A 24,639-nucleotide genomic window follows, 5' to 3' on the forward strand; every position below is an offset into this window, starting at 1 on the left:
AAACATAGATTAATTCACAGCTTGTCTTCAGAAATGAACCTTCATTTACACATTCTATTATATTAACATTCATTTTTGGCTCCCTCCCACACCATATAAATGATATTAACTTGTTAGTAAAAAATCTTTGCATTATGCACATTTTTGTACACCCTTTAAAGTAACTAAAGTTACCTTATATATAGATTGGTAAATAATTCTAATGAAATATCCCTGCCTTCCTACTGCAAGATTTTTAATGTACTTTTCCTAATCAATTCTTATGTTAAACAGTTCTCCATTCAATTCTCTTACTGGCCTTTCCAGGTCACTAAAACTGGAGAAGTTTAACTCCCAAAACAATAACACTAAATACCACTTCGCAGCAAGAAACTACACAAACCATGTTCACATGTGGGTCACCTCTAAGACTCAACTTCTTTTACTAAGCCATACAAATTGAAAGTGGGTATGGGAAATGAGAATCTAAATTTCACAGATAGGGACTTCCCTGGCGGTCCAGTGGTTAAGACGCCACACTTTCACTGCAGGGGGCGCGGGTTCAATCCCTTGTGGGGGAACTAAGATCCTGCAAGCCGCACGGTGCAGCCAAAATAAATAAATAACGAACTTTTCAGATAAAATGGAAAGCACACCTAATCAAGATAAAAGGGAGAATCTCAAAAAATATATCTCAACTTTCTATCCCTAAGCTTTCCCACTCCCTACAGAATCTGTTTCAAACAACCCTTTGAAATGTCTTTAGTCATACATACTATTTCAGCTTTCATCATCATATTACAGTGATTATTATATGTATCATTTTACTATTTATTTTATTATATTGTATATTACTCAAGCTCTACAGTAAGACTAACTAGGTGTAACTACCAGTTTTACCACTTTCTAGCTCTGTGACTTTCAATAACTTACAAAACTTCCAATTTCCATTTCCTTACCTGCAAAATATCACTACATCAGTCTGTTTTTATGATAATCAACTGAAATAACGTACTTAAAATGGTCAGCACACTACTTGGTACAAAGTAAACACACATAAACATTTACTAGTTAAAACCATAAACAGTACGTTAAACTTAAACTATACTTGAATTCAAAAAATAATAAAAGGACAAAAAAAAGAACTATGATCGTGCCCCATTCCTCCACAAGAGTAGAGGATAGCAGTTAAAAGGACTCATGAAAAGAATGAAAGAATCTTAAATGCATATTGCTAAGTGAAAGAAGCCAATCTGAAAGGGCTACATACTGTATGCTTCCACCTCTAATACATTCTGTAAAAGGCGCAACTATGGAGACAGTAAAAGGATTACTGGTTGCCAAGGGTTGGGGGCAAGGAGAAACAGGCAGAGCAGAGGATTTTTAGGGCAGTGAAACTACTCTGTATGATACTATAATGGTAGTATGTAAAATGTCATCATACATTTTTTAAAACCTAGAGGGTATACAACACCAAGAATGAACCCAAATGTAAACTACAGGCTTGGGGGGATGGGGGGTGCGGGTAGGAGGAACTGTGCATGTGCAGGGACAGAGGGTATATAGGAAATCTTTGTACCTTCCACTCAGTTTTGCCGTGAACCTAGAACTGCTCTAAAAAATAAAGTCTCTGGGCTTCCCTGGTGGCGCAGCGGTTGAGAGTCCGCCTGCCGATGCAGGGGACACGGGTTCGTGCCCCGGTCCGCGAGGATCCCACATGCCGCGGAGCGGCTGGGCCCGTGAGCCATGGCCGCTGGGCCTGTGCGTCCGGAGCCTGTGCTCCGCGGCGGGAGAGGCCACAACAGTGAGAGGCCCGCGTGCCGCAAAAAAAAATAATAATAAAAAAATAAAAATAAAAAAAATAAAGTCTATTTAAATTAAAAAAAAAAAAAAAAGTAAAGGCTCTGAAGTCAGAAAGATATTTTTAGAAATTAACTCTACCTCCTGAAAGGCTGGGCAACTTGGGCAAGTCCTTAACCTCTCTTAGTTTCTTCAAATATAAAAAGGGACAATAAGTAATACCCATGTTAGAGGTGCTAAAAAATTAAGTGAAATTAAGCAGTTTAAGCAATTACCATACTGTGAAACACAGAAGAGTAAATAAACCTTAGCTAGTATTTTTAAGCTTTAGAAGTCCTGCAACATGAGATTTTAGTTTTAAACTAATTATTTATTTAGATGGACATTCTATTTAATACAGTGTTACTCAGGAAATGGGTAATTGATGAGCAAAGCTATGTATAAAAAAGAAAATTTGTTTGACTTTGTTGAAAAACATTCTTAACAAACTATTTCTCAGAATCCTGTCTTCTTAATTAGCCCATAATGAAAATAAATGAATCTTGCTTTCATGAGGATCCCAAGTGTCATTTACTCTTCTCATTTTACTATATATGGAGATAAATACTGGGGGAGGGGGTTGAATATAAAGGCAGTATAACATACTGCTTAAGAAAATGGAATCTGGAGTCAAAATCCCTGCACTCAAATCCAGCACTACACAGATTGCTTAGCTGTGTGACTCTGGGCAAGTCACTTACCTCTCTGTTCCTCAGTTCCTGATCTCTAAAATTGATATAACAGCTACATCATAGGGTTGTTATGAAGATTACATTAATTTTATTATTAAGCCATTACATTAATTAATAATGGCTTAATAATAAAGTGTTTAGAACATTGCCTGATATATAGTTAAGTCTCATTTAAGTGTTCGGACATAATAAAGTATACAGGTTTTATTCTTTTCTTTAATTGAGGCCAATAAAAAAGAAAAAGCAGTCAACTTACCTTTAATTTCTTCCACCAAAAGTTTATCACATATCTGTTTCTCATATGTTTCTATATGTTCCAAAGATTCCTGAAATAGATCTGCCTCCCTCATCACTTGATTCTGGTACAGTATCAGTTCACTATATTCATAGTCTATTTTGTTGGGAGGAACCTGAAAAAAATAACCAAATTATCTTACTTATATAATAATATAAAGCAGTTACAGATCTTTAATTTAATTGCTTTCTCAGGACAGTCATTCACACAGACTTTAAAAAGCAACCCACAAGCAGTTACAAATAGAGGAGTGATTAACAGCAAAGAAGATTAATATATTCTTTAACACAAATAAAGGAGTGGGGACTTCTGCCTACAGCAAAGTGAAGAGGCTAGCAAATCCTATTACCAAAGGAAAGTATAAAAATGATTAAAATCCTAAAGAATCTTCCAAAAAAACCTACTAGAACCCATAAAGGAGTTTAGCAAGGTGACAGAATACAAGATCAATATATGAAAATCAATTACACTTCTATATACTAGGAACGAACAATCAGAAAATGAAAGTAAAATAATTTTCACAATAGCATCAAAATGAACAAAACATTCAGGAATAAATTTAAGAAACAAGACCCATATACCAAAGAATACTCAATCGTTTTTTGACTCTATATTTATTCTCCCCAAACTGATCTAAAAATTCAATGCAATCCCTATCAAACTCTCAGCAAGCTTTCAGAAACTGATAAGCTGATGCTAAAATTCAAATGGAAATAAAAGGAACCCTGCATGGACAAAAGAATCTTAAAAAGAAAAAGTAGGAAGACATGTACTTCAAATTTCAAACATCCTTTAAAATTACAGTAATCAAGACAGTGTGCTTGGTATTGGCATAAGGATACACATACAGATCAATGGAACAGAATACAAGGTTCAGAAATTAGCCCTTATAATCTGGTCAACTGATTTTCAACAGATGTGCCAAGACAATTCAACAGGGACAGGTTAGTCTTTACAACAAATGATGGTGGGACAATTTAATATCCATATGCAAAAACCTTAGACACATACTTCATACCATTTACAAAAATTAACTCAAAATGGATCACAGACCTAAATGTGAGCACTAAAACAATAAAAGAAACCTTAGAAGAATAGGAGAAAATCTTTTGCATAAAAGAAAAAACAGGTAAATTGGACTTCAACAAAATTATATAAACTTTCTTCTTCAAAAGACACCATTAATAACATAAAAATACAAGTTACAGACTAGGAGAAAATATTTGCAAATAATCTATCTGATAAGGAACTTGTATTGAGAATATTCAAGAAACTCTTACAACTCAGCTGTAAGACAAATAACCCAACTAAAAAATGGGCACAAGAGTTGAATAGACATTTCATCAAAGAAGAAATACAAATGGCTAATAAGAACATGATAAAATGCTCAATAGCATTAGTTGTTAGAAAAATGCAGAGACACAACTAAAACAGATACTACTACATATCCACTAAGATGGCTATCATCAAAAAATTGGACAGTAACAGGTGTGGGGATGGGTAGAAACTGGAATTCTCACACATTGCTAGTAGGAATGTAAAATGGTTCAGCCACGTAGGAAAACAACTGGGCAGTTTATTAAAAAGTTAAATATATACTTACCATATAACCAAGTAATTTCATTCCTAGGTATCTACCCAAAAGAAATAAAAACATATGTCCACACAAAAACTTATGCACAAATGTTCATAGCAGCATTATTCATAACAACTAAAAACAATATATATGTCCATCAATTAATGAATGGATAAAGTGTTATCCATAGACTACAGTGTATCCATATAATGAAACAGTATTTAGCATTAAAAAGGAAGGAACCACTAATACATGCTCTAACACAGGTGAATCTCAAAAGCATTATGAATAAAAGAATTTAGAGAGAAAACACTGCATTTGATGGCCTTTATTCGAAGTTTCCAAAAAGGGCAAATCTATAGAGACAAAAAGCAGATCAGTGGTTGGCTGGGCATGAGTAGAAACTGACAAATGGGCACAAAAGAACTTTTGGGGGTGACGAAACATTCTAAAACTGGACTGTGGGAATGACTACATGACTATAAATTTACCAAAAAAAAATCTTTGAGATGTACAACTAAAATGGGTAAATTTTATGGCATGTATTATACCTCAAAAAAGCCTCGTATACCTCTTCATTATACTTATTACAAAAAATAAGAAAATTCCACACACCTAATTTTAACCATCAAACTGCAATAACATTGTATTTAAAATGAAAGAGTGTTTATCAAACCCCAGTGAATATGGTACCATACACCTTCTTATGGTAAGGACTTGATTCCTGGATAAAGACAAAGAACTAGTCTCAATAGAGAATTCTCTAGTTCGCAGTAAAAAGCTAAGGATCTAAGTAAACATGATGAACTTACCACACTCCCTTATGAGAATAAAAATAACAGAGGATTTAAAAATATACTAACCTATGAAAATAGAACATACAAGATTTCAACAAACTTCTGGGAAATGGAAAGCAAATGAAGAATAAGGGATGAAGTAAAACAGAAGAAGTTAAAGCCTAGAGTAGCTATACAGAGGAAATCTTTAGGGAGGGTGGCTATCTGCTCTGGAAAACACCAAACAGGATCGGGATTCTGAAATGACAAGTAAACAGAGGGTGCAGGAATGAGAAATGGGGCTCAAGATTAAGGGATTAACTGAAAGGCTGACCCTGACCCCATTTCCATCAACTCAGCAGCCAAATCCTTGTTTAAAATATTACCCTGTAACCAGGCATCCATCTCACTCAAAGAGTCAAGAGCTCTTCTTCAAAGAAAGCAGATAGCCCCAGAGAACTGGATGCTAAGGCGGGGGGGTGGGGGGAGATATTCACTGCAGCATTACTCACAATAATCAAGATATGGAAACAACCTAAGTGTCCATCAACAAATGAATGGATAAAGATGTGATATATATATACAACAGAATAATATTCAGCCACGAGAAACAAGGAATTCCTGCCATTTGCTGGCTTAAGACACAAAAGTGTTAAGTATATTCCCTAATGCTATAAAGGTAACACTTAAAGAACCAGAAATATTCATATAACTATTATCAGGAGAATGGGGAAGAGATGGTGAGGTGACATAAAAGAACTATATACTACTCTATTGTAGCAAAAACCGTAGAGAATATAAAAAAGTTGAACATACATTATTTAGACGTATGGCGGGCTATGTTCTTCCATGTCTTCTCTGAACTAGACTCTGGATAGCAAGGCAGGGACAGAAAGGTAGAATAGGGGACTGTTATCATGTGTACTCTGTAACGAGAATTACTGGATAAATGAAAAGAGAAAAAATGTCTACCACTCTAGCAGGTAAAATTAGTTTGGCTATCATTCCAAAAAACAATACCTTGCTTTTAGGGTAATGTGTCAAAAGGAAAAGTTTTCATCAAGAAAATACAGAGGATGATGTCAGGAAAACCAGCAGAGTAAAGAAAGAACTCCAAAACTTTACCTCTCCAAAAGAGCGAGGAAAGAACTGGCAAAAACTGTCAGAATCACCTTTTTCAGAACTCTGGAAATTAACCAAAGGCTTACAGCACACCTGGGGAGCATTTATTGAAGAAAACAGCTAGATCTTGGTAAGACCAGGGAGTTTTGTGTCATTTTAACTTGCCCTAATCCTATCCAGTGCTCTCCAGCTACACAGTAGCCTTGAAAAATAAGCTTGTATTCCCAGAGCAGCTTGACAGCCACCAGTGAGAACAATAAAGCTGGAGCTCTTTCAAAGCCTCATTCCCAAAGAAATGTAATTAACTGACCTATCTGTTGGTTCACTGTAAGCCTCCAAGTACAAGCCTAACTCAGAGCTTGCCCAGAGCAAAAAAGCCTTGGGGGGAAGGGAAGGGCCAAAAGTGCTTATTAAAAGTTATTACAGGGCTTCCCTGGTGGCGCAGTGGTTGAGAGTCCGCCTGCCGATGCAGGGGACGCGGGTTTGTGTCCCGGTCCGGGAGGATCCCACATGCCGCAGGGCGGCTGGGCCCGTGAGCCATGGCCGCTGAGCCTGTGCTCCATGCCGGGGGAGGCCACGGCAGTGAGAGGCCCGCGTACCACAAAAAAAAAGTGATTACAGGCATGTGTTTTACCTTTATAGTGCCTGAAAGACGGTTAACAGTCAGGGCAAACAACAGACTAAACAAAAACCTTAAAGTAAAAGCTGGGAAATGTGATGTCCACAGGGGCTTTGAAAAGTCACACACATGTACAGAGTTACGCACATGTTCAAGAAAGACCTGAGAAAGCCCTAAACTCTCACTTCTTGCCGACCTTGAGACTCTGACCTTTCACCTTAAGAGGCGAAAGCTAAGGTAGAGTTGTAAACTGCCTGGCTGAGTGCTAAAGCATACATACACCAACACACCCACAGAGAAATTTAACAAAACTACAAGTTGGTTCTTTGACAATATCTACAAAATTGACAAACCTTTAGCTGGAATGACCAAGAAAGAAAGAGAGATGACTACTAAAATTGAGAATAAAAGGAGGGACATTACCACAAACCCTACAAAAATAAAAAGGATTATTACGAAAAGTTGTATGCCAACAAATTAGATTACCTAGATGAAATGGACCAATATTTACATAAGAACTAACACCATCTATCACAAACTCTTTCAAAGAGGGAACACTTCCCAACTCATGCCATGAAGCCAGACACAGACATCAAAAGAAAAGTACAGATAATATCTCTTATTCCAATATCCCTCACTAATAATCAAAGAAACACAAATTAAAAGAATAATGAGGGAATTCCCTGGTGGTCCAGTGGTTAGGACTTGGAACTTTCACTGCTGAGGGCCCAGGTTCAATCGCTGGTCAAGGAACTAAGATCCCGCAAGCCGTGCGGCGCAGCCAAAAAATAAATAAAAATTAAATAAAAAATAATGAGATAAACTTCTTCACATCCAGAAGAATGGAAAAAATAATAAAGCTGACATCAAGTGTCAGTAAGGATATAGGCAAACAATAAGCATAAAACCTTGCTAGCGGGCATGAATATTAGTACAGGTGCTTCAAATTAGTAAAACTAAACACACAGAGCCACAACTCTGCAATTCCAGTTTTAGGTATAAACTGAAGAGGAACTCACAAATGTGGCTAATGAAACAGCAGACAAGAATATTCACTGCAGCACTTATTTTTAATACAGACAAAGTAGAGTAGATTAACTTTAGCTTATTTATATAACAGAACACCAAACAGCAGTTTAAAATGAATAAACTAGTCAACATGTATCAACATAGATCTATCTCAAGAAATGTTGAATTTTAAAAACTACATGTCATTCACGTAAAATTTTAAATATACAAAATAATAGTTTGTAACTTTCATGGACTTAAACATAATGTAAACATGACTAGAAATGATCTATACCAATTTCAGAATAGTGGCTACCTCTACGGAGGGATGTGGGAGGACTTCAGCTGTTTCTGTAACATTTCTTTAAAAAATAATTAAATCTGGAGCAATTATGGCAAAATGTTAACAGCTTTTTAATTTCTCTTGTGATACACAGTATATTTTTTGTATTTTTCTATTTTACATACATATTAAAATATATTTATTAATGTATTTATATAAAATATAAAGCAATATATATTAGAGAAACAATTCCCACAGTCACAAAACTATTTTCATTTTCATGTATTCTTTTCTTTATTCATTTGAATATTGCTAAAATTATAGTATACAAAAATCTTTATATTATTTATTTTGCATTAAGAATTCTTTGTTTTAACTTCTTCCAATTATTTCAGAAAATTTTCAAGTTCTTCCATAGGTCTGAAAGACTAATTCATGCTTGGGGGTGGAGGCAATATAGAAGTTAACTATTTTAGTTTGTGAAGGTAGAAGAAAATGTTAAAATGCAGTTCTTACTTGCTGAGTTTGTCTAAATTCTTCCAATAGTTTTAGTGCCATATCATAATCTTTCAGTAAGTGGTATGCAATAGCATATCCAATCCAGGATGCACGTTGTGTTGGGCGCAACTGAAGAAGCTGATATCTCGTCTCCTTTAAAAAAAAAATTTTTTTTCACTTTCTTAAGTTTCTCTAAAATATAATTCATCACAGAGTTTTAAGAAAAAATATCTTTAATTCCTTTCTAATGAATTCAATGAACAAACATCTCTGAACTCCAGAATAAAACAGAAATACTTTCTATGTTCCTGATCTAAACTTAAGTTCTAGAACACCCTGTAATGTAACGTCCTTGGGGTCAATGCTTTTAGACTGCCTTATAAAATTACCTTTATATAATGAGAATTTCTTCTGGTAACTAAACATCTCAGAAGAGAGACTAAGATAGCTTTTTATGAAACTAGAGTTTACTGTTTATAATATTGTTATATGAAATCACAACATATTTTACATTATTATAATAGGCCCCAGAGATAGGATGGACACAGCCAGGGAAAACACTCAAACATATGACTGGACTTTTCTAGCAGAAACACCACGGCTGCTACTCTAAGACAGTTCAATATCTATGACATTAGGGAGAAAACACCAGAAATTCCACCATGGCTGCTCCAAAAGAATCAAGTTACCTTCAGACCAGCAGAAAATCTAACCTCCCTATACAGCCCCCACTTCTTCATAGCTCATATCTGCCTCCAACTTTTAGGCAAGTGCAACTTTGCTTGGCCGAACAGGGTCTCATGAAGAACACTAGCTGCAATGAGTTTTGAAAATGTAATGTTTAGCTTCTGTGACTCTGTTGCTGGAATGGGTGCCGTCCATCCATGCTACATGCCACAAGGAGAACCATGATCAGATCTTTTTAAAAAAAGATATCTTCAACAAAACAACTTAGACAATATCACTCCTCTACATTCATGTGTAAATGTCTGCTCCTTTTAGGCATATGGCATTAAGCTCTACCACTGTATCACCCTTACTTTCACTGTTGCTTCTCTGTCACTCCCCCACTTCACTAAAGTCTGACTCCGTTTTCATCTCTCTACCAAATTCTGCCATTATTCTGGGCAAATGCAACACTGTGGATCACCTATCTAATAACCTATCTTCTCAGAACCACAATTTCCTCATCTACAATAATCTCCACTCCACTTCAGGAACCCACTTCCACCACCACACCCTAGACCTTACTGCCACCCAGAAATCATAAATTCAGATACTCACTCTCGCGACAGCTCCTATGCTGCCAACACTGTCACTCAGTGACCTTCCTGCCCTTGTCCTTGGACACCACCAGTACCTCTAGTTCCTTGAATCCTTCAATTCTAACCACCAGCTCTTTTATCTTCATTTATTTCACTACCCCTCCTAGCAACCAGTGTCTCGCCATTACTAATTTCTTTAAAGATAACTGATTTTAACTCTCACCAAACTTAGGCTGCTAAGTCCTAATGAAGAAAAATCACACGATCGTGATGAATGGTACCATTATTAAGCTCAGCAGAACCCTGAAACTTCTGCAAAAATCTATGCAAAGACTTACATGGCAGTAGAAGGACGAAAGTAAAAAAGTAAATGAAAAAAGACTTCTCTAAACAGAACTATTAAGAGTTGGTAGCCTCCTTCACATGAGAAAGTGAGATAATTCCATTTTGGACATACTGAATTTAGGAAACTAAGTGGAGTAAGCACATGGAGATGCCCAGTAGAGTTGAAGATAACAGTGTGAAAAGGCCTGGGACTACATTTATGGCAATCCTCACAATATTTTGTATTTTCTAACCCATAATGAAGAAAGCTAATTAATCTCCACATTTAGATTTTAGTTATAAAAGCTCTGTTTACCAAATCTGTAAATATCAAGCCCACAAAGAATATAGTACAGCATTAGCACATAGGCGATATTCTAGCTTTTCAAAAAGCATTAAATGAGGGACTTCCCTGGTGGAGCAGTGGTTAAGAATCCGCCTGCCAATGCAGAGGACACGGGTTCAAGCCCTGGTCTGGGAAGATCCCACATGCCACGGATCAACTAAGCCCACGAGCCACCCACAACTACTGAGCCTGTGTGCCACAACTACTGAAGCTCGCGTGCTCTAGGGCCCGCATGCTGCAACTACTGAGCCCACGTGCTACAACTACTGAAGCCCGCGTGCCTAGAGCCCACGCTCCACAACAAGAGAAGCCCGCACACCGCAATGAAGAGTAGCCCCCACTTGCCACAACTAGAGAAAGCCCACACACAGCAATGAAGACCCAACGCGGCAAAGAATTTTTAAAAAATTAAATAAAATAAGTAAAAAACCATAAAATGAATAAACTAGTTATCCTTTTTTGATGATCAAGTATGCACTTCCAGGGACTTCTCTGGTGGCGCAGTGGTTAAGAATCCACCTGCCAATTCAGGGGACACAGGTTCAATCCTTGGTCCAGGAAGATCCCACATGCCGCAGAGCAACCAAGCCAGTGCGCTACAACTACTAAGCCTGCGCTCTAGAGCCCACGAGCCACAACTACTGAGCCCACGCACCATGACTATTGAAGCCCACGCGCTTAGGACCCATGCTCCACAACAAAAGAAGCCACCACAATGAGAAGCCTGCACACCGCCAATGAAGAGAAGCCCCTGCTCGCCGCAACTAGAGAAAGCCAGCACACAGCAATGAAGACCCAATGCAGCCAAGAATAAATTAATTAGTTAATTAATTTTTAAAAAAAGTATGCAGTTCCACTACTATTATTGGAGGGAAGATCCAAAGTGACTTTTCCCTTCTACTACAGACTGTAATGAACAATCAAGTCTACATGATCTTGTCTTAAGTTCACCTCATTCTGAACTCACCTGTTTTTAAATTATATCTATTGTAAAAACATGTACATTTAAGACTAAAGTACTTACTCGATAACCTTCAAGGTCTCTCATTTGGATCTGTAACAGAGAGAGATCCCTCAAAATTTGCAGATTATCTTTATCTAATTTGAGGGCATTTCGGTAACACTTAATAGCTTCATCATACTTCTTATCAGAACGCTGCAAGAGTCCATATACATGCCAACCTATTAAGTTAAGGAAACAGACATTCACAGATACTAGAATATACTATGCTACATGTCTAATAGAAAGCTTACCTTAACAAAATGGTATTTTGTTTGGGATTTACTTCAGAATGATCTGGCATCAGAGGGAGGGGGACAGTAAGCAGGTGATAAAATATGAAACCAGATCAGCCTTGATTGACAACTGTTAAATTATTAAAGCTAGGTGATAGGCAGATAGGGGTGCATTATTCTATTCTATTTTTGTACATGTCTGAAATTTTCCATAATATATTTTTAAGTAACCTTAGAAAATTATTGGTAAAAATTCTTCACGTTGCCTACCTCCATCCCCTCACCTTCCTATGCCAGCACCTCAACACTCACTTATTCTCAAACACTATGTACGGAAACAGAATATGTATTATACAAAAATTGCAATTATCTTTTAAAACAAGTATATATTCAATCAATTATAAAACAACATGTAACCATCAGTTAATTCACTAGTGATAGTAAAGGCCACAAAAATTAAGTTTTTATTTAATGTAAAGTCAAGTCTTAGGCTATCTTGGAGCCAAAAAACTATCATACTTACATGCCCTCTCTCTTCGCTCTGGGGTAAGCACTGGGATAAAGAAATAAGTATTTAGCATTTTGAGAGAACCCTAAGCTAAATATGTAAAAATACCACTAAGACTACTGACGTTCAACACTGGCCAATAGCTAGATGATTTAAACGTTAAAAATTAAGATACAACGGTAATATGTGAAAAGGCTGTAAGTACATAAATAGGTAAAACAGAGATTAAAACAATTTCAACGATCCATCCCTAAAGAATATTTTTGCTTTTTTAACAAACTGGGATACTAGTCAATGAAAAAATACGATTATAAGTACCCAGTGAAGTAACAGCTAAGTCCCTGTGCAACAGAAACCAAGCTGAAAATCATATGATATTTAATACTAAATAAAATCTATTTTACATCAAGTTGCTTCTGAATTTCTCTCCTAAAATTTCTAAAGGAAAGTTTAAGGAACTTTTAAGGAACACAAGTTTTACTATACAGGTAAGTACTATACAGGTAAGTCATTATTTGGAACAAGGAAAGTATCATTCAGTTTATGGATGTATAGGAAAAGAAATGGGTTTTAAATCACATTTAATTCTTAGTTACTATTCTCTCACACTAAGCACAACTGCAGTAAATATACAGTGCATAGTAATTCTCTTTAAAATACTCCAATAAACAAAAAAATAAGAAGTAGGGAACAGATGAAACTAATATTAAAAATGTTGATAATTACTGAAACTTGATAATGGGTACATAAAGTTCATTACATTCACTCTTCCATATAGTTTTAAATTTTTTCATAGTGAAGTTTTTTTTAATTTGAGTTAGAAAAAAACTCATAAATGTAAAATACATAAGTGAAATTAAACTATTCAACTACTGCAAAAGGATACAGACATGACTCTTGACATCATTACGAAGTCCTTTACGAACAAATTCATACGCCTCTTCTTTTTTTCCTAAACAGTTCAATGTTAATCCTTTCATAGCCAAAGTCTCTGAAAAATATTTTTAACCTCTATTTACACTTGAAAAATTCAAATTATTCTCTTAGCACTATTTTAATATCTGAGCTCTACCCAAACTTACATTATTCATCCTTTTAACCCTATAGTTAGAAGAATTTCTCTCCAAATAAAAAAAGTAAAAGGATATTTATGAATCTGCTTAAAGCTTAGCCCAAGTCCTTTTCTGAAATTCCTCAGGCTGGGACTAAGTTGGTAAAATGCTTTCTGTCTTTCTGAAGACTCTATAAAGGAGGTTAAGATTATTCTGCTGAAAAAAGGTAACAGCAGGGTCCTGAGTCCTGTTGAGTTAAATCTACTGCAACAGACCTCAGCTTTCACCTGAGATCAATCCTACTAAGAATCAAATCATCTGATTTATACCCCACAAAATCATTCAATCTACCTGAGAGAGATGTACAGAATTTAAAAATCACCTCACTCATTATTGGAACAGACTTCATTTTTGGCTGCAAGTTTATTCCAATGAATCCCATTTAGGCTAATTAACATCAGTTTGCATTTGAAAAGCACGACACTGGACTATGGGAATGGCAACCCAAGAATATGTTGAAGGTAGTTAATCAAAGATTGTTTAGAATGAAATAATTCTCTGAATAATCCACAAGAAGGGAATTAGACAAGAACAATGGTTTTCAAACTGATCTCTATGGACTATGGTTTTCAGAACGGGTGATCCAGCAGTCCAGGCCCCTATGACCAAACATCTTATTTTATCTGTTTTTACATAATGAATTTCCCCACGAGCTCCCCTTTGGATAAGGGCTCCACTGCTAAACAGCTTGAAAACAAGCTTTAATTTCTAAAATTCTATGAAATTACTTCTTTCCATTTCCTTCAAAGAATGTTTTAAGTGTTATTAGAAAGCTGAGTAGGGTCAGCCTATTTTCCCAAAAAGATGGTCTCAATGATTACTCAAGTCTAATATTCAGAAACGCAATCAGCTTTGCTCTGCTACAGGACCATAATTTACACGTCTAACCTGATCCATCCTTTTACCAAACATTGGTCACCAGTGAAAAAGGATGAAACAAGCAAATACAGACTTACTAACATCAGTGCTAGAAAAACAACCCAAGATAATACAATGGTAAACCAGTAGTATCTTATTTACATATGAAGGTTAGCAGATAGATAAAAAAATACATCTACCAAAAAATAAAATGCATTTGATTGTATCTTCATACTACTTTGGTGTTGCAAATATTGTTCTAATTTTACACATGAGAAAGCAAAGGAAAAACTTAAATTCTATTCAAAGTAACAAATGAAATCAGGTCTATAAAAATACAGGTATATAAGCCAATTACTCACCAATATATCAACCAATCATTTCTCATCTAAAAGTAAAGACTGTAAATATACCTAAGCATAATAGAAGTAATCTAGAATAAGAATGATATGAGGCATATCTGAAAACATTAAACATTTATGCACTCTAATAGAGAACTACAAGGCCATGCAATCTGGGAAGTATTCTTCTTTCACAGTTGGGAATCCTATCCATCTGATTTTAGAATTAGATTTCCCCAAAGTAATCTCTCATAGGTGAGATAATACCTCCATGTTCAGCAAATTTTGGATTTGAAAGAATCATCTTGCAAAACTTGAGGCCATTTTTGTATTGCTTCTGTTCATAACACTTCTGAAAAGAAATATGAACAAAAATTATTATATAAAATGAATACACATGTAGCAACTTTTCATTCTATTATATAAATTCTAAATTCAAGATCCAAAATTAGGTCTAAAACATATGTGATGGAAAGGTTTTGTATCAATTCGTATCAGTTATAACATGAAGTTTACCTCTGTTACCTACTCCTTGCCAAACTATTCTGGTATCTGAGTATTTTCACTTTTATGAAGATAAAGAAAAAAACACCTTAATTGTCAACCAACACACTGCTACAGCTTTCTTTTATTCAAAATCCAAAAGCAAAAACGTATGTGATAACACAGAAAAATACTAGAAACTGCATTAAAAGTCTTTGCTACTTCAGGAATGGAACCAAGGCGTACACACACAAAAATACTGCTATTTACTGAGCAACTAACATGTGTCTGTACAAAACTTGCTATAACTCATAACAACTCCTTAAGGTAGATGTCATGACCTCCACCTTACAGATGTAGAAACTGAAACTTAAAAGTCCATCAAATTAATTTATAAGTGGCTCAGCTTAGCTGCAAACTCTCCTCTGACTCCAAGACTATGGTCTTTCCATCACTTGTAGTCTAATACAAGTGTAAGCAAATCTCTTACACTTGTATTAGACTAGATTTATTTAGGAATAAACCCTCTTTATTCCTCAATGCCACCAGCCAGGCTAAGCAATCACGCCTGCCCTCCACAGCCATTAACCATCAGAACACCGCATCTTTTTAACTCAATCTCTCACTTACGTGGTGGTTACGGGTTTTTTTTTTTTTTAGTACTCAACGTGCCAAGCTCATCCTCACCTCAGGGCCTCTGCACTTGTGTTCCTTCCACCCCCTGAAATGTTGTTCCTCCCCACATCTTCCCATGGCTGCTTCCTTCCGATCAAGTTTAACATATCGTCTACCTGACAACTCTATCTAATACTGCCAGCCTCTTACAGCACCCCCCAAAACACTCTATCATATTACTCTATTTTCTACACAGCGCTATCATTTCCTGACATTCTTACTCATTTTTGTACTTATTTAGTGTCTCTCTTCCCCACCATACTGTAAGCTCCTGAGAAAAGGGATCTTGCCTATTTTAAACACTGCTGCATCCTCAGGTTCTAGACAAATAAGAACTGCTCAATACATAGTCAATATATACATTCAAGTTCAAAGCAAAACAGTACCAGCAAAGGAGGAGGAAGAGATTAATTCTTGCCAACAGGGGTGGGATATGGAGAGGAGAATTAGAAAAGTATTCTTAGAAAAAAATCTTTAAATTAAGGCTTCTTGATTGCCTATGGGGAAGAGAACTTAGTGGCTGGGAAAAAGGATAGGAAAACCTGAATTTTGAACCATGCGAATATATTACGTATTCCAAAAATATTAAAAAAAACAAAACAGAAAAACAAGCAGAAGGAACTACTGGGGAAGAGGAAAAGAAGAGAAATATTAATTTTTTTTCTGCCTTACCAAGTGATCTGGAAGTAATAATATCATACTACCAATAACAGTAACAGTTAACACTTATTGGAAGCACTTACTATGTGTCAGGCACTGTTCTTATTTATTCCTTACTTAAATACCAGGAAAGCCTGTGAGATACACGTTATCTACATTTTAGATGGAGAGACTGAGGCACAGTTACTGAGTTTACACAGCTAGTAAGTGTCAGAGACAATTCAAGCCCCGGTAGTCATCTCCAGTATCCGAGTACTCAGGTTAAAGAAAAGTCTTAAGTTCAGTAAGGAATATCTACTTAGTAGAAAAGACAGACTCTAGTTTCAACTTTGCTACTAACCAGACTGAGAACCTTAGACACACAGTCATTTACCATCCCTGGGTTTGATTGTCTCATTTGTAAAAGAGGGCCTGCAACAGCTCCAAAATTCAACAAAACATAAAGCTAACAGCCAGTCTGGGGAATAAGATAGGCAGGTACAAGTCATGCAGAACATGTGATAAGCAACCTGGTGAATTTGTATGGGTGTGTTTCAGTAAAACGATAATTTTTAAAAATTATTGTTGGTGGCAAAGCATTTTGGTCCACCAACCAAACTTTAAAGAATAATTTTATTATAGACTTCTGTTTGCTATGGAATTTGTCATAGTAAAACTTTACCCACACTTATTGCAATTTGAGACGATCAAATCATTCACTTTTGCAGTATCCTCCTAAATTCATGTAACGTTATAATAAACATTACATACCCAGATAAAAAATGTTTAGCATTTCCCAATTTATTTGGGGATAAAATTAACTCTGCAGTAGTCTTTACATTTTTTTATAACTAGAGTAATAATAAATCATTCAATTGTTTTTCATTATGCTACTGATAACATGATTTGAACTAGAAAATATCCATATATAGAGAAAATAAATGTCTGTCATCTTTTAGGTATAATACCAAATGTCCTGAAATCCAACAATTTATAGATAATTTTTCATTAACATGTTTCAGTTAACTTAGACCAAAAAAAAACAACAAAACACCCCACCCAAAAGGGGCAAAAAAGTTCATTTCTCCAATTCCACACTGCGAAAAATACAAGGGTATGAGAAAAATGAAAGTAAAATAAGGAAAAAAAATATATGTAAAGTCGAATGAAGCAATCTGCCACAATGCCTTAATTAGATTTATGTTTTTACACTCGTTTCTCATCATTTGTGCAACACTAAGCACCATATAAAATTAAGACAAAATTTTCATCCCATTTACTATGTAGCTTTTGTAACATTCTCAAGACGAAGTGTGACATTTCTATTTGGATTGAAACAGAACGGCTACTATGATTTTTCTTTTATCTGCAGTTGGTTATACTTTATTTTATATATAATAAAGGTAAGCAACAGCTAATGGTCATATAACCAACACAAGCTCTGATTAATAAATTCACCCTTAAAATCTAAACGCTGGTTTTCAGATGAAAGACAATCAGTCTCCAGTGTCTATGGAGAAAAGCAAAGGCATGTTGCCCCTCCTCCCTGGAAAACCGTGAAGGTACCAGGACGGTGACACATAACCCACAGAAAACTCCCCTCTCCACCCGGCCGCCGTCATCATTACGGGGCCATTATTCAGGTTTCTGCTCGGAAACAAAGTAAATGCACCCCTCAAGTGCAATACCAGCCAGTCCGCGCGGCTGCAACCACTTACAGGGCCTGTACGAGTTAAAAACAATCAGAGCTGTGTTCGGCTTTAGAACTTAGAAATGCAGTTCGAGTCACGTACTTCCCAAAGAGGATTAGTACGACACAGCAAAAATAGGCAAACTCTCTACCAAAGGGAGGATGAGTCTCCGAGATTTTAGTTTCCAGTAACCGGTATAAATCGGATCCCACACCATTACAGGATCGCTCCCGCTTTCATAGGTGTCGAGGTGCGCTGTGCAATAGATTCCACATAAAGCAGTGAACGAACACCTGGACGCAGGGATGCTGGCAAAAGTAACTGGGGTGGACCGGGGGGAGGAGGTCGCGAGGCCGGCCGCCAGGCGCCGCAGAGGGCACGGGCCACTCCCGGCCGGCGCGCCCAGGCCCAGGGTGACTGCGGCGGGAAGATTCTGGAAGGAGCGGCCGCGGAGGGAGGGAGGAGAGTGGGGTGGCGGGCCCTGCGAGGCGGGGGTAGGGCCGTGCGGGTTCGCGCACAAACAAAGAACTCAGGGGGGCCGGGCCCGGCCGCGCAGGCGCCATCGCCGCCAGACAGCTCGCCGCGCCGGGCCCGGGGCTGCCGGGGGTGGGCGGCGCAGCCACTGGCCACTCACCAAGATGCGTTTGAAGAGGTTGCTCTCCTTTGGCGGCAGCTGCACGTTCGGCATCGCGGCTGGAGAGGAGGCTGGGTGCCCGCGCGCTCCGTTTCGCGGGATGGGCACCGGAACGAGCCGCGGCTAAGAGTCGGGCTGCGGGCGACGGGTCAGTTCATTGGCCTAGATTTGGGGCTGAGCAGCCTGGGCAGAACTGTCGGGCAGGGCTGGCAATGGAAAAGGAAGCCGGTCTGAGTAGGATGCCCTTCAGCCCCAGCCTTGCTTTGGGGCAAGCGGCGGCGACTCCGGTACGGAGCAAGATGGCAGCTAGGGCCCGCCCCGCTCGAGCGAGGCGGCGTGCGCATGCGCAGGGCGCCCCGCAGCGAGGACCTGGGGGCCTGTGTTAGGCGGTCGCTTCTGTCACCTGCACCCAGGCTCCGGGTAGGGAGCTTGCACCGTAGCCGTTCGTAAGTCTCTGCCTTGTATTGTGCTTTGGTTGTTAGGCTTCTGGCCCAAGATAATGCTAGTTATATCAGAATCTGACTTTTTTGATTTCGCTCCAGTCAGGAATTTAAACAGTGCTGGACTCAAAGTAAATTTCTTGATGTCGGACGAACTTATTTTCCTTATTTTCTCTCTCGACTTAGACTTTAAGAGAAGCCTTTTCTCTCCACGGCAGAGCAAAGAAGTATTCACAACGTATATGAAGTCACCGGGCAGGACTTGAAAAGGGCTAATGTGAAAGCACGTTTGAAATGTCAGAGAAAAATATTCTCAGCAGTTTAGAACACCTAACATTGTCAGTGAGAATTACGGTGGTTTTATGGGGCGCCTGATTCCCCAGGTCTACCTACGCTTTCTCCTCAGGTGGTTCTCCTTTATACAAGCCCTATAATAATGAAAGAAAAAAGATTCAAACCCAGGATCTTCCAACTCTGGGGCGCTTTCTACCATACATAAAAGGCAGCATAGTGACAGAAATGTGAGTCTAGAAAGATCTGGACATACATTGTTGACAAGAATAGCCGTACATATGGTGTAGGTTTAATATTAAGGTATGTGTAAATATTAGGTACATAAACTTACACATGTTCTGGATCTTCATTTGTGCATGTTTGTGAGACTGCAGGGTAATTGATGCATAGTTGCATTTAATGGGCTGTAATCAGAACTGGGTGGGGCTTACTTGATTTTTTTTCCCCTGTAGCCTGAGTTGGTTGGAGATGGGAGAAAGTGTCACCTGAGTCTTTTTTTTTTTTTTTTTTTTTTGGCCGCTCTGCAGGGTTTGCCAGATATTAGTTCCCCAGCCATGGGTCAGACGCGCACCCTCAGCAGTGAAAGTGCAGAGTCTTAACCACCGGACTGCCAGGGAATTCCCTCACCAGAGTCTTTTAAAATAAGGAAGGGACCGTTATTAAAACGGGGGAGGTCCAGAAGGGCCTATGTGTTCTAGACAGAAACTAGGCTCCTCAAGCTATTACAGAGGAAGTAGGCAAAGAGGGCTTCATGGGAAACTTGGCTGAGTGGCACCCGAGCTGGTGGTGGTCTCCTAGACCAGGGGTCCCCAACCTCCGGGCCACAGACCGGTAACGGTCCGTGGCCTATTAGGAACCCGGCTGCACAGCAGGAGGTGAACGGCAGGTGAGTGAAGCTTCATCTGTGTTTACAGCCGATTGCTCCCATTACCGCCTGAGCTCCGCCACCTGTCAGATCAGCGGCCGCATTAGATTCTTACAAGAGGGCAAACCCTACTGTGAACTGCGCATGCGAGGGATCTAGGTTGCTCGCTCCTTTTGAGAATCTGATGCCTGATGATCTGAGGTGGAGCTGAGACAGTGATGCTAGCGCTGGGGAGCGGCTGCAAGTACAGATTATCATTAGCAGAAAGGTTTGACTGCACAGAGACCATAATAAATCAGTTGCTTGCAGACTCATATCAAAACCCTATCAGTGAGTGGCAAGTGACAAGTAAGCTGCATCTTACAGAGTAGACTGGACATAAGCAGCACACTTCGGGTGTCACTGTCTCCCATCACCCCCAGATGGGACCATCTAGTTGCAGGAAAACAAGCTCAGGGCTCCCACTGATTCTGCATTATGGTGAGTTGTATAATTATGTCATTATATATTACAATGTAATAATAATAGAAATAAAGTGCACAATAAATATAATGTGCTTGAATCACCTCGAAACCATTCCCCACCCCCTCAGCCCCCGGTCCATGGAAAAATTGTCCTCCACCACACTGGTCCCTGGTACCAAAAAGGCTGGGAACCACTGTCCTAGACGCGCAGCAGGGGCAGGGGAATGCCTGCTCACAGCACCCTCCGACTCCACCACTCCTATGGTCCCTACCCACTCTTTGCTCACCATGATATTACTGATCCCTGAAAAATTTTTGGCTCGCAGTTCATCTACATCCTCAGGTGTAAAGGGTTAATTGTGGGAAGAGCAGAAGCTCCAGTGCTCCAGTCAGATTATCCCTTGATCCTCATAGGACATGGACTTTTCTGGAATGTACCTCAGCCAGCTCAAGCCACTCTGCCTCACCTCAATGCCGACTTCAAAATGACAAGTTGAAAAAAGAGTACACGCATACCTCGTTTGTCTACAGTGGGATGGGGGGTGAAGGGAGAGGTGGGGAATTGAAAAGAATGCCAATATCGTAGCTGGTAGTTGTCAGCCTGAACCTTAGAGTGTCTAAAAGACGTGACGCACACACAGTGAGAAAGCCTGGATTAGCCCATGGCTGTAATTTTATCACTGACTTCCTGTTTAGTCTGGAGCAAATCTTATTTCCACCTTTCAACAGAAAATGGGGTTATAATAACATTATGGTACTCTGGCACACCAGGGTTACATGAATGTAATGCTTAGTCATTCCTAAGCCCTTAGAAAAAAAACAAATGCATTGTAAATCTGAACTCATTGTCTCTCAGGAAGAATGCTGAAGCCCCACTGAGGGCCTCTACCCAGATGTTCTCTCCTGGTGCTTCAGGCAGGGTGGACCTCCTTTAGGATCACGCACATGGTAAACTAACAGTAGCAACACCTGTAAAGACCTGAACAGTTCCTGAAGCACTTTTTACATACGGGATATGGGCCAGTGATTGTCCTGCAAAGTCTCGTAGAGCCAAGGAGAAAAGAATCTAGAAAAGGATGGTCTCCACCCCATATACATAGCATATCTTACAAAGCCAGCTGACAGGGTAAAATGAAGTCATTTGCTGCTATTCCCACCACCAAAGGGATGGAAAAGAACTCATCAGATTGCATAACGTTTCTACTCACTTCTCCCTTCCGCGCTCTTGTTTCAGAAAAGAGGGTACTTCATTCCTCCCTGGGAGCTCTTGGTCCCATCTCCTTTTGCTTTTCCTGAACTTTCATTCATCGGTTATTCCCCCCACTATTTGCATTTTCTCCCTCCTTATGTAGTTTATATTCTATGGGAGGAGGTGGACAATAAACACATAAAGAAACAAGATTATTCCAGACTGGGAGGTCCTGGGAAGGAAATAAAACAATGTCATGTGAGGGCAATGGGGGTTGAGGAGAGAACAAATGTGCTTAAATACTCGAAATACTTCAGGTACTCAGGAATGATCTAGAACAGCTTCTGGAGAGGTGATAACATGAACAGAGACCTAAAGGATGAGAAGAGAATTAGCAAGATGAGAAATTGGAACATCACTTTCCAGGGAAAGGGAACCACGTGCACATGCCCTAATATAGGAACATGATTAAAAGAGTCAGGTTAAGAACTACAGGTTCAAGGAGGTGGCTGGGGGGTCATGCGGGGAAGAAGATGGTACATGGTTCAGTTGAAACTGTAGCCCAGGTTGTCTTTGGTTTGTCATCTTAGGCAATGTGGTTTGGTTTGGTTTCATCCTAAACTCAGTGAGGGAGCCGTTGAAGCATTTGAAGCAGGAAAGTTACATGATCTGATTTATTTTTTTAAAAGGTCACTCTGAAAGAGATAATGGGGTTTCTTCTAGGAAAGTGCCAATTCTAATCCTCCTTAAGATTTGGCTTCTGCCTCTTTTGAAAATGTTCTCTGAAATCTCACCAATTCATTTGTTCAGTACTTAGTTATGGAGCACAATGTGACAGACGGTCTTCTGAGAAACATAACTAGCTGCCCTCATGAAGCTCACATGTTAAGGACTGCCTAGTGTCCAAATCCAAAGATTTTTTTTCAGTTCACAGTTTCCTTGACATCTCTGTAGCATTTCACACAGTGGATCACCCTGTCCTTGACTTTTTCTGCCTTCAGTCACCAAGCCCCAGCAGAATCCTGGGTTTCCGCCTGTCTCTCCTCCTAGTCATTCTCTGGGTCCTCCATCACCTCCTCCTCTTTCTTTTTTTAAAAAAATTAATTTATTTTATGCTGCATTGGGTCCTCGTTGCTGCACACAGGCTTTCTCTAGTTGTGGCGAGCGGGGGCTACTCTTCGTTGTGGTGCGCGGGCTTCTCATAGCGGTGGCTTGTCTTGTTGCGGAGCACGGGCTCTAGGTGCGTGGGCTTCAGTAGTTGTGGCATGCGGGCTCAGTAGTTGTGGCACATGGGCTTAGTTGCTCCGCTGCATGTGGGATCTTCCCGGACCACGGCTCGAACCCGTGCCCCCTGCATTGGCAGGCGGATTCTTAACCATTGTGCCAGCAGGGAAGCCCCTCCTCCTCTTTCTAAATGTTGGTTGTCTAGACAACTTGGCTTTCTTTTTCAACAGCAGCAATAAAACCTGTTCATCAAGCACCTGCTGCTCGTCAGCAAGATGAAATCAATAATTCTCCTGCTCCCATAGCCTCCATTATTAACACCAAGCAGGTTACAAATCTGCCTCCAGTTTCAAACCCTCTTGATCTCTTAGCCTTCATGCCCACTTGTTTGTTAAATATCTCCATCTGGATGTCTTATAAACATTTTCTACTTGAACAGTAAAAGTAAAACTTATCGGGGCTTCCTTGGTGGCACAGTGGTTAAGAATCCGCCTCCCAATGCAGGGGACACGGGTTCGAGCCCTGGTCCAGGAAGATCCCACATGCTATGGAGCAGCTAAACTCGTGCGCCACAACTACTGAGCCTGCACTCTAGAGCCTGCCGGCCACGACTACTGGGCCCACGTGCCACAACGACAGAAGCCTGCGTGCCTAGAGCCTGTGCTCCGCAACAAGAGAAGCCATTGCAGTGAGAAGCCCGCGCACGGCAACAAATAGTAGCTCCCGCTCGCCACAACTAGAGGAAGCCCAAGCGCAGCAATGAAGACCCAACGCAGCCAAAAATAAATAAATAAATTTTAAAAATAAAAAATAAAATAAAACTTATCATCTTTCCATCAAACCAGCTCGAGTCCTGACTTTGTAACAGGGAAGAACCTTTGTATTCTATTGCACGTTATTCACTAAAGGGATGTTGCCTATAAGCTTAAATTATACATAATAGCCCATCTCTGGGAGCCCTGCCTCCCAGGTAATGAGCATTATGCTAAAATACCTTTGTTTAGCTCACAGGAAGCATCCTGACCAGGCCCACCTGTGAATGACAGCAGGGAGGAAGAAATTAACACATCCCCTCTGGAGGCTAACGGGAACCAGGAAATGTTTGACTTTACTCCCTCCCCTTTATGTGTAAAAGAAGCCTGAATTCTAACTCAGGCAAGATGGTTCTTTGGGACATGAGTCCACCATCTTCTCAGTCTGCCAGCTTTCCAAATAAGAAAAATAAAATAAAACTTATCATCTTTCCATCAAACCAGCTCGAGTCCTGACTTTGTAACAGGGAAGAACCTTTGTATTCTATTGCACGTTATTCACTAAAGGGATGTTGCCTATAAGCTTAAATTATACATAATAGCCCATCTCTG

General features: G+C 39.2%; 2 protein-coding genes across 5 annotated transcripts in view; one reads left to right on the forward strand and one right to left on the reverse strand.

The window, feature by feature from the left end:
- The window catches only part of NAA16 (N-alpha-acetyltransferase 16, NatA auxiliary subunit), a 66,936-nt gene extending 47,832 nt beyond the window's left edge, over positions 1 to 19,104 (reverse strand). For 2 of the 4 annotated variants that reach the window (XM_055089458.1, XM_024125973.3), the window contains exons 1-6: positions 18,800 to 19,104; positions 14,945 to 15,029; positions 13,253 to 13,357; positions 11,647 to 11,804; positions 8,706 to 8,840; positions 2,767 to 2,920 (exon numbers count right to left, since the gene is read on the reverse strand). In XM_055089458.1, coding sequence (XP_054945433.1) covers positions 2,767 to 2,920; positions 8,706 to 8,840; positions 11,647 to 11,804; positions 13,253 to 13,357; positions 14,945 to 15,029; positions 18,800 to 18,853 — 691 coding nt within the window. In that variant the 5' untranslated portion in view covers positions 18,854 to 19,104. Of the gene's footprint in view, positions 1 to 2,766; positions 2,921 to 4,408; positions 4,440 to 8,705; positions 8,841 to 11,646; positions 11,805 to 12,381; positions 12,401 to 13,252; positions 13,358 to 14,944; positions 15,030 to 18,799 lie in introns of those variants that run through there. The other 2 variants (XM_007112320.4, XM_007112321.4) reach the window with 2 other exon arrangements.
- A 124-nt stretch (positions 19,105 to 19,228) lies between these two features.
- The window catches only part of MTRF1 (mitochondrial translation release factor 1), a 67,753-nt gene continuing 62,342 nt past the window's right edge, over positions 19,229 to 24,639 (forward strand). The window contains exon 1 of the mRNA XM_024126034.2: positions 19,229 to 19,245. The gene's annotated coding sequence lies outside the window, so the exon portion shown is untranslated. The remainder of the gene's footprint in view (positions 19,246 to 24,639) is intronic.

The sequence above is a fragment of the Physeter macrocephalus genome, chromosome 13, assembly GCF_002837175.3.
Source record: "Physeter macrocephalus isolate SW-GA chromosome 13, ASM283717v5, whole genome shotgun sequence".
Classification (NCBI taxonomy): Eukaryota; Metazoa; Chordata; class Mammalia; order Artiodactyla; family Physeteridae; genus Physeter; species Physeter macrocephalus.